The 13667-nt window shown below is 44.4% G+C and overlaps 1 protein-coding gene across 1 annotated transcript in view; it reads right to left on the bottom strand.

Annotated features, from left to right (window-relative positions):
* Nucleotides 1–13667, bottom strand: part of LOC147689637 (stAR-related lipid transfer protein 9-like) — a 574886-nt gene that overhangs the window by 445785 nt on the left and 115434 nt on the right. Inside the window, exon 2 of the mRNA XM_086937097.1 lies at nucleotides 13218–13287. Coding sequence (XP_086793223.1) covers nucleotides 13218–13287 — 70 coding nt within the window. The remainder of the gene's footprint in view (nucleotides 1–13217; nucleotides 13288–13667) is intronic.

Raw genomic sequence — 13667 nt, 5'->3', positions numbered from 1 at the left:
AGAATTGGCTGTGGTCAAGTGTGCGGCTCACAGATCTGGAAACGATGATGTGACTGCCGGTAATAGGTACGCTGACAAAATTGCACAGTTTTGTGCCCGACACCAGATGTCCCTACAAATTGCCCGGTGGGATGGAACCAGCTGCCAACTTATGTTGTTTGATAATGTGTCAACGTGGGAAGAATTAAGAGAGATACAACAAGCCACAGACAGGCAAGAAAAAGGCAGGTGGGCCGCAAAGGAATGCGAGTTGCGAGAAGATGGTGTGGTGGTAAATCCGGATGGGGTGCCTGTGCTGCCTGATAGCTTGATCGACCCCATGGTCAGAATGATACATGAGCCAACACATATGGGAAGAGATGCGATGTGTCGGGTGTTTGAACAAGTGTTCTGCAATTCAAAGTTCAGGGACCAGGCGGACAGGCTTTGCCAGAGGTGCCTAGTGTGTCAGCAATTCAATGCAGGAAAGAAGACTGTAGTAAAACAGAGTACTATTGGAAAGGCAGTAGGTCCCTTCGTAAGAATACAGGCAGACTTCATAACCATGCCCAGATGCAACGGATACAGATATGTTTTAGTCATAGTTTGTCTATTCTCTAGGTGGGTGGAAGCATATCCAGCTAAGAAAAATGACGCTATCACCACAGCCAAGCTATTGCTCAGGGAGTTGATACCTAGGTATGGGATCCCAGAGACAATCGAAACGGACCAAGGTGGGCATTTTGCCAACGATGTCCTATTGGAACTCTGTAGAGCATTCAAAATGAAGCAAAGATTGCACTGCGCCTACCACCCAGAGGCTTCTGGGGTAGTGGAACAAATAAATGGCACTCTGAAGTCCAGACTGGGAAAAATGTGTGATTCCACAAAAATGAACTGGATAGAAGCTTTACCCCTGGTACTGATGAGTTTGAGAAGTATCCCAAATCGAAAGACTGGCCTGAGTCCCCATGAAGTGTTGATGGGAAGAGTGATGCGCCAGGCATGGGTACCCGGAAACAAACTGCTAAGCATTTCTGATGATATGGTGCTAGAATACTGCAAGCAGTTGGGTGACCAAGTGCGTTCTCTCTCTCAGCAGATTGGAGAGACCGAAGACGAGTGGCCAAAGACTCCAGCACACAACCTGCAGCCAGGAGACTGGGTGGTGTTAAAGAAACACACCCGAAGCAGCTGCTTGAAGCCCAGGTGGGGAAAGCGACGACAAGTGATCCTCGTCACTACCACTGCTGTGAAGTGCGCTGGTGTACCGAAGTGGATCCACGCCAGCCACACAAAGCGGGTATCTGGAGAAAACGCGACTGGAGCTGAAGGCAGCACAGCTGAAGAGACCTCCGAGGAAGAGAGTCCGGAGCTAGCTGACATCGAACTGTCGAGCACAAGTCGAGACGTTGAATGGTATCCCGCCGACGAACCGGTTCATGATCCAATACGAACCCGGAAATATTCTTACTTAGACAGTGAGTGGGATAGTCCAGGTGAGTCAGAAATAGAAGAAGCAGGTCAGGTCAACGAAAGCCACAACACACCTGATCAGGACATAGGCCAAGTAGGGTCAGATCAAGATCTCGAGACTCCTCCTGAAACTCCGGAGCCGAGAAAGGGACAGTTAGAAATTAGGGCTGACGTTCATGCAGAAGAAAACGAAGAGATCGAAGAGCATGAACAGGGACAGATAGAACTAGATCAAAGTGCTCAGACAACGGAAACAACAGTAACAAAAAGTAAAAAGAAAGTGCGATTTGAATCTGAGCAGGGACAGATTAGCGACCAGGCAGAAGAAATAGACGAAAGACCTGGAACTAGTCAGACAGGCAGGAAAACAGAAGTGCCACAACAAAAAGTGAAAAGAGTGCACGAAGAAGGAGAAGTCTCCTCAACCACTGGGAGGCACGGAGGAAGAAGTACACCTCGATACGTCAAGAGACTAAGGCTCAGACTAAAAACAGTCGAAGAAAACGATAAAGACCGAAAAAGGGCTTTAAGTGAAAAGAGTGCAGCCCAAGGCAAATCGCTGAGAAAGAGCGACAGAATAAAGAAACAGAACCGACTGTATCGGAGCCCTGAGTGGACGTACTTTGTGTTGGAAGAGATTGACGAGCCTCACCACAGTGGCAACAGTGACCACGAGTCCATTGCTGATCGGAGTTCGGACGAAGACCCTCCTTAAGAGAGCCCGAAGTGAGCCTTTGGTGCAGAGAAACGAAGAGGGGTAGCAAAAGCCACCTGTAAGATAAATATGTCTGATCCGAGTGTCTCTGGGAGATCCCGCTGTGGGTGTCTCAAAACCTGTTGTAAGATATGTTTGTGTAGTGTAGCTATGCTAATAGTAATGTGGATAGGACTAACAGTTTTTCTACCTTTTATGATAAGTAAGAATCCTAACTTGTCCCCTACTGAACCAGAAGCAGTAGATGTAGGGGTTGTACCGACTGCAGAAACACCACGAAGACTAGAAAGACGAGACCAAAGAGTAGGACTGACACACACACGACCTGATTTAGAAGCACCAGATGAGGATGGACTACACTTTCACAAAATGAAGAACAGGACGCACTTAAATGTTTTTGCTAACCTGTTAGTGCATTACGTAGAAGCTATGGAAATAGAGGACTGTTATGTCTGCATGAAGCTGCCAACTTCAGTGGCTGAAGGCGTGACATACCACCACCTACCTTTGACCTATGGAATCTCCTGTAGTATATTAGCTAGCTTGTTCTATAGAAGCACCTTGCAGTACTATTATTCAAATGATGACGTAGTATTTTCTGAACTTCCTGTTAGAGGACATTTGAACCGTGTACATACTACAAGTGACGTGACCCGCTATATGGGAGAATATTTCCTGACTATAGGTAACATAGACTTAGATCAAGCAAGGGAAGACAATCTGACCTGTTCACTGCAAGAGCAGGAAAAGATGTTTATAAAGATGGCAGACAGAAGGAGAGAAAAGTTTCAGAAGAAGGCAAATGACGAGAAGGATAGAATCCCTAGGTGGGCTGAGCACATGGATAACACCTCAGCAGGCGAAGCCAGTCCTGCCTTGTTGCTGGATTTTGAAAGAAAAGGGAAACTTTGTATCCATAGGGAAAAGACAGAGTACTATAACAATGTATTCATCGGTTCCAGCGAGTGTGAACATAATTATAAGGTAATCGGAGGTTGGGGTTTCAAAAATGGGTCAGAACCTGTGTTTCCCGGAATATATTATATATGTGGGAACAAGGCTTATTTCAAATTGCCGGATCACTGGTATGGGAGCTGCTACTTTGGCATTGTCTTCCCGAAAATATACCATGTGAACAATGCAGCTGGAAGCGATGATGAAACTAATGGCTTAGTGCGTAGTAGACGCGAAAGTGTAGGCGAAATTGTAGGTGATATTTTTAGTGCACTGATACCTGGAATGGGGGTGGTTCTGAACACCCATAGAATCTGTAAATTGTCTACAGTAGTGGACCGGTTATCAACGGACACTGCTGCTGGTTTCCTGCTGGTCAATACTGAAATGGTTGCGATCAGATCAATGGTTTTACAAAACCGTCTTGCCCTTGACACCCTATTAGCAAAAGAGGGCGGAGTCTGTAGAATGCTGAGAGCGCAACATTGTTGCACTTACATTCCTGACAAAAGTATCGAATTAAAACAATATGTGAGGAACATAACTAATTTGGAAAAGGAACTCAAACCATTGGAGGTTGACAGTGCCTGGACGAGACTGACTGGAGGTCTCTCCTCTATAGGTAGTTGGTTTACTAATCTAGGTAGAAATATTTTGTGGAAAATACTGATGCCAATAGTCATAATAGGGGTGATTGTATTGATCATTTTTATCTGCTGCAAATGTCAGAAGTGTAAGAAGAAATATACAGTCAATCCAAGGGGGGTGAAAAGAAACATTGATGAATTAGAATTAGAAGAGCTGAAAAGTGCAATTTATAAAAAGGCGAAAAATCACCACTCTCATAGGGAAGCTGAAAGAAAACTAAACAATAAGTTTATTGAAATCGAAATGGACGATATGAATGAATGAGAAAAGTTGGCATCTGTTTCCTTCATGTAGTGATGATAGTAAATATCATCAAAGAGGGGATTGATGGAGCAAGGATTCGCACGTATAGCGCCTTGCTCGTATGCAAAACCCTTGTCTAAATGGCATAATAATATTAACACCATTGTTCGTCATTTGTAAAGTGTTTTCCCTTACACGCGGGTGTCCCTAGGATGCTTGCTTGTTTGTCTATTCACGTACTAACGAAGCTTGCACTGAAAATGGCTGCTTTGCCGCAATTCAGTCTGCGCATGCGTCGGTCATACCCATGTGATGTGACGCACTCGCTTTCTGGAGGGATTCTGTGCTCATGCGCATTGATGCTAAATATGGCCGCTTGTCTCTCACCACGCTCTCTGCTTAAAGCAGCAGCTTTTAGCCTATCTATTCTTTCGCACTGATCCCTAATGCTATAGTTATTATAAAAGTAAGGGTTGGTTATCTCTTATCATGGTATACAGTGCGATCATTTTTATGTATGATTCTAATTTGTTTTCGCTTACTTTGCATGTACCGCGTCTTTGTGGGCTGGGTAATCATGAGCGGAGCCATGCTTGAAGCTCTGCTGGGCACCGTCACATGACCGGAGAAAGTTCCAACTGCGCAGAAGCTAAGCCTAGCCAGCTGGCACCTGAAGCACAATGCGCCTGGGAACATCACTGGGAATACGGAGTCTCACCTTGAAAGAAGCAATACTGTTGCTACCTATTGTAAAGGCTGTCCTGTATTACTGTATTCTATGCATGAGAACGTGAACCTGGGGGGCGGGTATGAAAATTGAATATTAAACGTGTGAAAGCTGAATTCTAGGAGGTGGTAACGACCACACCACCTCTCCTGACCAATCACAATATGGGAAACTGTCACTTGCAACCTTAGGGGGTGGTCTGAGGGTCCCCAAAACTGTATAATTACCCTAGTTTAGCTTAGGAAAATTGTCCGACTTGTCCGAGTAGCAGACCTGTCACTGACCCTACGATCTCAATAGGTGCTCATTCTGAAAGTGCTGCGGAGCACTTTGTCCATACTTTCCACAAACTCCCAAGGGGTGGAAAATCCCAAGTGCTGGCGAAGCACTTTGCTGGGGAATTCGAAAATCCAATCGGGGTTTCTGGCGGATTACTTGCAGGAGGGGGTAACGCAGGCGTTACTGTCCGAAGCTGTGGGTGTTGGTCGTACCCTGGGAGGCCCAGTCCTTGATCCGAACCTGAGGGGTATCCTGTCCTTACTCTCCGTGAGCTGTACCTGCTCACAGTCTGGCATTCTTTTCCTGAGGGTCCCTGTCCCCGTCTTCCCAACTGACCCGTGGCCAGGGTTGGTCTTCAATCTGAATTAGGTAAATATAGATTGTGGGTTTGCGTATCTCTTTTCCTCTCTCTCTCTCTCTTTCTGATCTGTTAAAACACTCTTACCTGTGTTATTTGCCATATTACCATTGAACTTATATGTGCCTGAATTGTAGTTGGTTCCTTCTCTCCCCCTCTCCTTTAGAAATTCATCGATGTTATAAAACCATAGCATGTTCCCGTTTTTCCCTTTCCTTTAGTGGATTGCAGTGAAAGTAGCAAGAATAGTTCAATACTTAGGTTAAGTACATGTTCTAGGTCCCATTCCCTTCCTATGTTCTAGTGTAAAGTGGCAGTGAATAGTATGTGCTAAACTTCTCCCTGTAGTTTCCCCTATATTCTAAATGGTCATATTGTTTGTGCAAAGTTACCTTTTGATACTGATTTTGATGTTTGATATATTACTCTGTGTATCGCTTATTATTTTGGCTTCTTCACTTTGAATTCCTATATAAAAACTAGAACTTAATCAGGTGTCTGTGGTCATTTTATAAACTGTGGAAAGTATATTGTGGATTTTAAGGTGTATTGGATGTTAGGCCTGTCTACTTTTCCTTAACAGCTCCAGGTCCGTCAAAGAATTGCGCCTGTGGTAAGTCGGGTGCATGGTAAGCAGAGGTAAATCCAAATCTGATTACTCCTAGCAGCGTGCAGGAGGAGAAATCCTCACCCAGTTTCACCCAAACGAAATTAATGAGTTCTTCACGCCAAGGGCCCAGTGCGTGTTAGAGAATTGGTATCCCGGGTGACCTGGGGAAAACTGCGCGCTCTAGCAACATAACCCCTGCCACCAAGCAGCAATGCATGCTACAGCACAGGTGGCAACAAATGCACAGCCTTACAACAGGAGACCTTAGACAAGGCCACCTGCATGATGCTGATATAGCAAGCAGGTGTGAGCTCTTGTCAGCATGGCACACTTCACCCTAACATTCAGCACAGCACGAGACAAAGCTCCTAAAACACTTCCACTGTGGCCCAGATGTGCCTATTAGTCGGTTATCGTGGTACTCAGCAGCAGCTTCCACCCAACCACACTCACTCCACAGCGCCTTCCAATCATAATTAATTCTGCTTACTCAATCAACATGTGGAGAAGTGTGGCTCAGGGGTTAGAGGTGGCAGACCCGGAAGCTGAGATCGGTCCTGGACCAGGGTTCAATTCCCCGCCTCGGCGGGTCTTGGGCTCAAAAAATTCCACGGACTCGATAATTCTCGCTCCGGTGCCTTCTCAACTCACGGGTTCACACTCTGCGACTCTGGGCAATAGCTTGCTTAATCTCCACAACGGCCCCTCGCGGCGGGATGCCTGGCTTTCACCTTGTGGATACCCTGCCGGGGTTATCTCACAGGGGAATACCAGGGCGGGTTCCCTAAGCAAGCGCCGGGAAACCCTTTGTGGGTAGCTGTGCGCTATATAAGCTCAAAAAAATACAAATACAATCCCTGGAATCCTCATGACATGACATGGTACTGAGGCCGTACAGCTGTCGAGCAGATTCAACTCAACGGGACTCTCCCCACACCACAGATACACCAACGAACCAATCGGAAAAGGTTACCTTACACATACATAAACAAAAAAAGGGGGAGGGAGAGAAGGAGGTTAAACCAAACCAGGTCGGCCTCCAGTCAGTATATGCAATACAGGAACCCTATGTGAAGGGTCCAGAGACCTGGTAGGTGTTGTATGGTTACTGCTTACTAAGTCAGTGTGTACCAAAAATATGTAAGAAAGAAAAATTTCTTTCTAGAGTCCCCTCACTCACCGGGGTTGCCCCATGGTGACATGCTTCATCATTGGGGCCATCCCAGTTCTCTACGAAAAGGGGCGTGCTGCGACAAGGCGACTACGCAGGAGCACTGGTTTTGTGAGATGACTATGTGTGGTGCAAGTGTGGTGATGGTGGAGTGGGTGTGGAATTAAAAATACCGTGCTAGTGGGCCTCAACAATTTATTTTGCTCCTAGTGTGGTATAAGAATTAAAAAGGGGTAACACTGTGTTCTAACTTTTACTGAGCTAGATCAGTGTTATGGTCAACATGTTTCAAGCTCCCCCAAGCTTTTCTTCAGGACCATACAGGGTCCAGCCCTGTATTGCCACTCCTGTTTTTCAAATGAAAAAAATGAAAAAAGTGTTGCTAAAAACTACTTATCAACATTAACCGCTGTTGTTAATAAAACATGCGTGTTGCTGTACATACGTTTTGTGTTCTACTTGGAATTCTGTAAAAAAGAATAACATTTGTTAAATGATGGACATCCCCTTCAGAGAAGGGGAACAACTCACATGCATCTCACTCCAACTAGGGCGTGGGTGTGCCCTTGGCATCATACTGATGCGTGCTGGTTGTCAAAACGGTGTGGAAAAATAAATCACTGTGAATCAAGTGGTTTAGTGGTTTCACACACAAACATTTAGACTTACTGTGACTATTGACAAGACACACAACATATACACACAAAATAGAAACATGGCAGGTGGTTATAATTACATTAAAGAGTGTTAGATTACACCCCATGGTCTTAGGCAAGGGCAGGAACGCCTCGTGGAAACATTGCTGAAAAGGAGTTTTAAGATTAGAGTTAGAAGGCTCCTTCTCTGTTTTGCCCATTGAAAAGTGCCGGTATCCTTGCAATCTAGCATCGTATTAAAACTTACTTCCTATCGGCAGACCCGCTCGGTACTACCTGATGCTTCCTCACCCGACCGCATACTGATGTGAAGCGGGGCTCGCGGTGTATTTAAAACGCGCGAGCTTCTGGGTTGTCAGGGAAATCTATCTGCTAGAGCGCTCGCTGGGGCGGCCATCTTGGAAGGATGCTATCGCGCTCGTCGCGAGTGCTGGAAAGTAATAGTTTTTCTCCTCAATTGTGCCGAATTTGGAGATGAGAAATAATTTAGAGTGATGCTAGGAATGGGGGTATCGTAAATAACTAATTAAGAACACAGGTATTTTTTCGGACGGATGGAGGTTTATGTAATGAGGCTAATCAAGTCTTTTAGAGAAACGGGTTTTTGGCATTGGGTAGATAGAACGGTTAGTGTCTATCATTTCTGGGATTATAGCGGAGGGTGTTCAATTCTTATGGAACTTGGATCTGTTAATGTTGTTGGAGGGGCAATATTTCATAGTGATGAATCAGTGTCACTTCTGTTGGTTATTACGGATTCGTTTCATACAGATGGCTTAGGGGCGGAAGGCCCCCCATGGGATTTCATCATTCAGACCTTGGGTGTCCGTATGTAGGCGAAACACCCATCTTTGTTCCTTCTCATGGAGGATTCGTTCCTGATTGTCTTTGTTTTTAACTGTTTCTATGGCCACCCAGGTTAGGTCATTAGGTGTATGGTTCTGTTCGATGAAGTGGGTGGTCATTCTTGTTGTAGCTCGTTTGCACCTGATGTTGCTTCTGTGCTCTACTATGCGCGTGCTGACCTTTCTGGTGGTCATACCCACATAATGTAGGTTGCATGTGCAGGTTATCAGGTACACAACTCCACTGGTGTTACAATTGGAAAATCCCTTTAACTCCCATTTGGTAGTGTTGTTAAAAGTTATGGTTTTGGTTGGGGAAGTTAGATGGCATACACTACAGTTATTACATGGGAAATGACCATCAGGTAGTGGTTGTGATCTCACTGTTTGGATTATTGATTTGGGACGGGTATGCACCAAATAATCTTTCAAATTTTTCCCCCGCCTATGACTGAACATTGGGGTAGGTATGTTTAGGCCACCGCTGTTAAGTATTGGCCAATGTTTCTTGATTATTTTGGACACATTGTTAGAGACTTGATTGTACGTAGTGATACAAATTGTTTTTTTGTTTTCAGGTTGTGTTCTTTCTTTAGGTTCCAATAGTGCTTCCCTATTGTTGTTTGCCGCCCGTTTTTTAGCCTCTTTGATTAGTTTGTTCGGGTATTTTCTGTTTCTCAGCTTGTTACTCAAGTCCTCCGCTTGGGCTAAGTAGTCAGTCTTTTTGCTACAATTCCTGCGTAAACGGAACGATTAAGAATCTCAATTGCATACCTAACAGAGGAATGTCAAGCCAATGATTGGCTTAGTAAAAAAGAAATTGAGTTCTTAACAAACAAGAAGCCAGTAATACCATACTTTTATACCATCCCCAAAATACACAAGAGACTAGACAACCCACCAGGGAGGCCTATAGTCTCGGGGATAGGCTCAATCTTAGAGCCTCTTTCACAATTCGCAGATGCCTTTCTCAGACCCCTAGTACAGAAAACGGACACCTATCTAAGGGACACCAAGGACGTACTGTGCCTATTACAAGACCTAACTTTCGACGCAACATCCAGTCTTTTGATAAGTCTGGATGTCGAAAGTTTGTATACCAGCTTGCCACACAGAGAGACCTTACAGATTCTGGAGGAAGTACTGTACGAGAGTGAGTGGGAATTCCACACCCCTCGCCATGTAGTACTAGAATGCTGCCAATTAGCACTGTGTGAAAACTTCTTCCGTTTTGAATCAACCCTATATAAACAACAACATGGGACCAGTATGGGCAGTACATTTGCGCCGAGCATAGCCGGATTGTACGTCTATCAACTGGAGAAAAACAAGATATTGAATGAGAGGAATCCACACAGACACCAGATCCTACATTGGAAACGCTATATCGACGACGTTCTGTTGATATGGCAAGGCACAGAGGAAGAAGCACAGATCTTCTTAACTTGGCTCAACACACAGGATCCTTTCCTGAAATTCACCTGCTCCATGAGCAAGACCGATCTAGTTTTCTTGGATCTGAACATTCATGCTGAGTCAGGTAAACTGACAACAACAACCCATTTTAAGGAGACAGCAAGAAACTGCCTCTTGACTTTTGACAGTTTCCACCCTCGCCACCTCAAACAAAACCTCCCCTTTGGGCAATTCCTGCGTTTACGCAGGAATTGTAGCAAAAAGACTGACTACTTAGCCCAAGCGGAGGACTTGAGTAACAAGCTGAGAAACAGAAAATACCCGAACAAACTAATCAAAGAGGCTAAAAAACGGGCGGCAAACAACAATAGGGAAGCACTATTGGAACCTAAAGAAAGAACACAACCTGAAAACAAAAAAACAATTTGTATCACTACGTACAATCAAGTCTCTAACAATGTGTCCAAAATAATCAAGAAACATTGGCCAATACTTAACAGCGGTGGCCTAAACATACCTACCCCAATGTTCAGTCATAGGCGGGGGAAAAATTTGAAAGATTATTTGGTGCATACCCGTCCCAAATCAATAATCCAAACAGTGAGATCACAACCACTACCTGATGGTCATTTCCCATGTAATAACTGTAGTGTATGCCATCTAACTTCCCCAACCAAAACCATAACTTTTAACAACACTACCAAATGGGAGTTAAAGGGATTTTCCAATTGTAACACCAGTGGAGTTGTGTACCTGATAACCTGCACATGCAACCTACATTATGTGGGTATGACCACCAGAAAGGTCAGCACGCGCATAGTAGAGCACAGAAGCAACATCAGGTGCAAACGAGCTACAACAAGAATGACCACCCACTTCATCGAACAGAACCATACACCTAATGACCTAACCTGGGTGGTCATAGAAACAGTTAAAAACAAAGACAATCAGGAACGAATCCTCCATGAGAAGGAACAAAGATGGGTGTTTCGCCTACATACGGACACCCAAGGTCTGAATGATGAAATCCCATGGGGGGCCTTCCGCCCCTAAGCCATCTGTATGAAACGAATCCGTAATAACCAACAGAAGTGACACTGATTCATCACTATGAAATATTGCCCCTCCAACAACATTAACAGATCCAATTTCCATAAGAATTGAACACCCTCCGCTATAATCCCAGAAATGATAGACACTAACCGTTCTATCTACCCAATGCCAAAAACCCGTTTCTCTAAAAGACTTGATTAGCCTCATTACATAAACCTCCATCCGTCCGAAAAAATACCTGTGTTCTTAATTAGTTATTTACGATACCCCCATTCCTAGCATCACTCTAAATTATTTCTCATCTCCAAATTCGGCACAATTGAGGAGAAAGACTATTACTTTCCAGCACTCGCGACGAGCGCGATAGCATCCTTCCAAGATGGCCGCCCCAGCGAGCGCTCTAGCAGATAGATTTCCCTGACAACCCGGAAGCTCACGCGTTTTAAATACACCGCGAGCCCCGCTTCACATCAGTATGCGGTCGGGTGAGGAAGCATCAGGTAGTACCGAGCGGGTCTGCCGATAGGAAGTAAGTTTTAATACGATGCTAGATTGCAAGGATACCGGCACTTTTCAATGGGCAAAACAGAGAAGGAGCCTTCTAACTCTAATCTTAAAACTCCTTTTCAGCAATGTTTCCACGAGGCGTTCCTGCCCTTGCCTAAGACCATGGGGTGTAATCTAACACTCTTTAATGTAAATATAACCACCTGCCATGTTTCTATTTTGTGTGTATATGTTGTGTGTCTTGTCAATAGTCACAGTAAGTCTAAATGTTTGTGTGTGAAACCACTAAACCACTTGATTCACAGTGATTTATTTTTCCACACCGTTTTGACAACCAGCACGCATCAGTATGATGCCAAGGGCACACCCACGCCCTAGTTGGAGTGAGATGCATGTGAGTTGTTCCCCTTCTCTGAAGGGGATGTCCATCATTTAACAAATGTTATTCTTTTTTACAGAATTCCAAGTAGAATACAAAACGTATGTACAGCAACACGCATGTTTTATTAACAACAGCGGTTAATGTTGATAAGTAGTTTTTAGCAACACTTTTTTAATTTTTTTCATTTGAAAAACAGGAGTGGCAATACAGGGCTGGACCCTGTATGGTCCTGAAGAAAAGCTTGGGGGAGCTTGAAACATGTTGACCATAACACTGATCTAGCTCAGTAAAAGTTAGAACACAGTGTTACCCCTTTTTAATTCTTATACCACACTAGGAGCAAAATAAATTGTTGAGGCCCACTAGCACGGTATTTTTAATTCCACACCCACTCCACCATCACCACACTTGCACCACACATAGTCATCTCACAAAACCAGTGCTCCAGCGTAGTCGCCTTGTCGCAGCACGCCCCTTTTCGTAGAGAACTGGGATGGCCCCAATGATGAAGCATGTCACCGTGGGGCAACCCCGGTGAGTGAGGGGACTCTAGAAAGAAATTTTTCTTTCTTACATATTTTTGGTACACACTGACTTAGTAAGCAGTAACCATACAACACCTACCAGGTCTCTGGACCCTTCACATAGGCTTCCTGTATTGCATACCTTACACATACCACATCATTACATGTACAACATCAGATCCCTGTTGTTTACCTGGCTAGAGGCAGCATCTGGTAAACAACTTGCATTGACCAGGCAATGGTCAAACAGCAACCCTACTCAACGAGGAACGTCAAAGTCCTTCAGCCTGCACACCCATGCACACTAAATATACTAGGAAGGTCCTCAGCATTTTCATTTTATTTTCACATTAACCAGTATGAAACACAATTAAATCAGAAATGTAGCAAATGTTTACTAACAATATACATCCCAAAGTAAACAAGCAACCACAAACAAAAGGAGAACATAAATCCCAGAACCGTAATAAAAGGAGACCCAGATTAACAAATGATAACACAACACTGTGTATCCATCCAATAGCCCCCTTAGTGGCTCGTGGGACGATAGGGTGGCACCAGGGCTTGACCAGGCTCCCTCTCCTGTCACTTCAGTGATTTGACGTTCATGGGTAATCCCTACCACACCGTGGATTTTTGGGGTGTCTAATCGCAAGAGGAAGATAGCCACTTACTTTTATGTTCCTCAGCTTTGCTGTATTGCCATCAACTTCGACAATGATGCTGGTCCCTTCTGCAGTCTCTCTGCAATTGACAAAAAAGAGCAAATAAGAAATTTTAAATACACCACAGTTTCTAATCCCAGAAAACCAGAAGGAGAAGATGCAGCCAATTAAATGACATGCTTTTTAAGTACATTTACAATCATGGGGAAAGGGGCAAAGAAAGAGTGGCATCACTAGATGATCACATAATATTTATGGGTAACTATATTAAGCTGGGGAAAATTTAGCTCAAAGGTAAGGTAATGAATATATGAAGTAGAACAAGTTCTCCAGAAGTAGATGTCAGCACACCAGAAACACTGTGCCCAGGTAGACACTACCATGCCCCTCTGTATGTGATGTCGGTTTACAAGGTTTGTGTGTGATGTGAAGTGTTGAAGCGTTGTCTGTGTAATTTTG

The sequence above is a fragment of the Lissotriton vulgaris genome, chromosome 9 (assembly GCF_964263255.1).
Source record: "Lissotriton vulgaris chromosome 9, aLisVul1.2, whole genome shotgun sequence".
Classification (NCBI taxonomy): domain Eukaryota; kingdom Metazoa; phylum Chordata; class Amphibia; order Caudata; family Salamandridae; genus Lissotriton; species Lissotriton vulgaris.
Note: the sequence above shows the minus strand (reverse complement) of the source record. Positions and strands in the feature narration are given on the sequence as shown.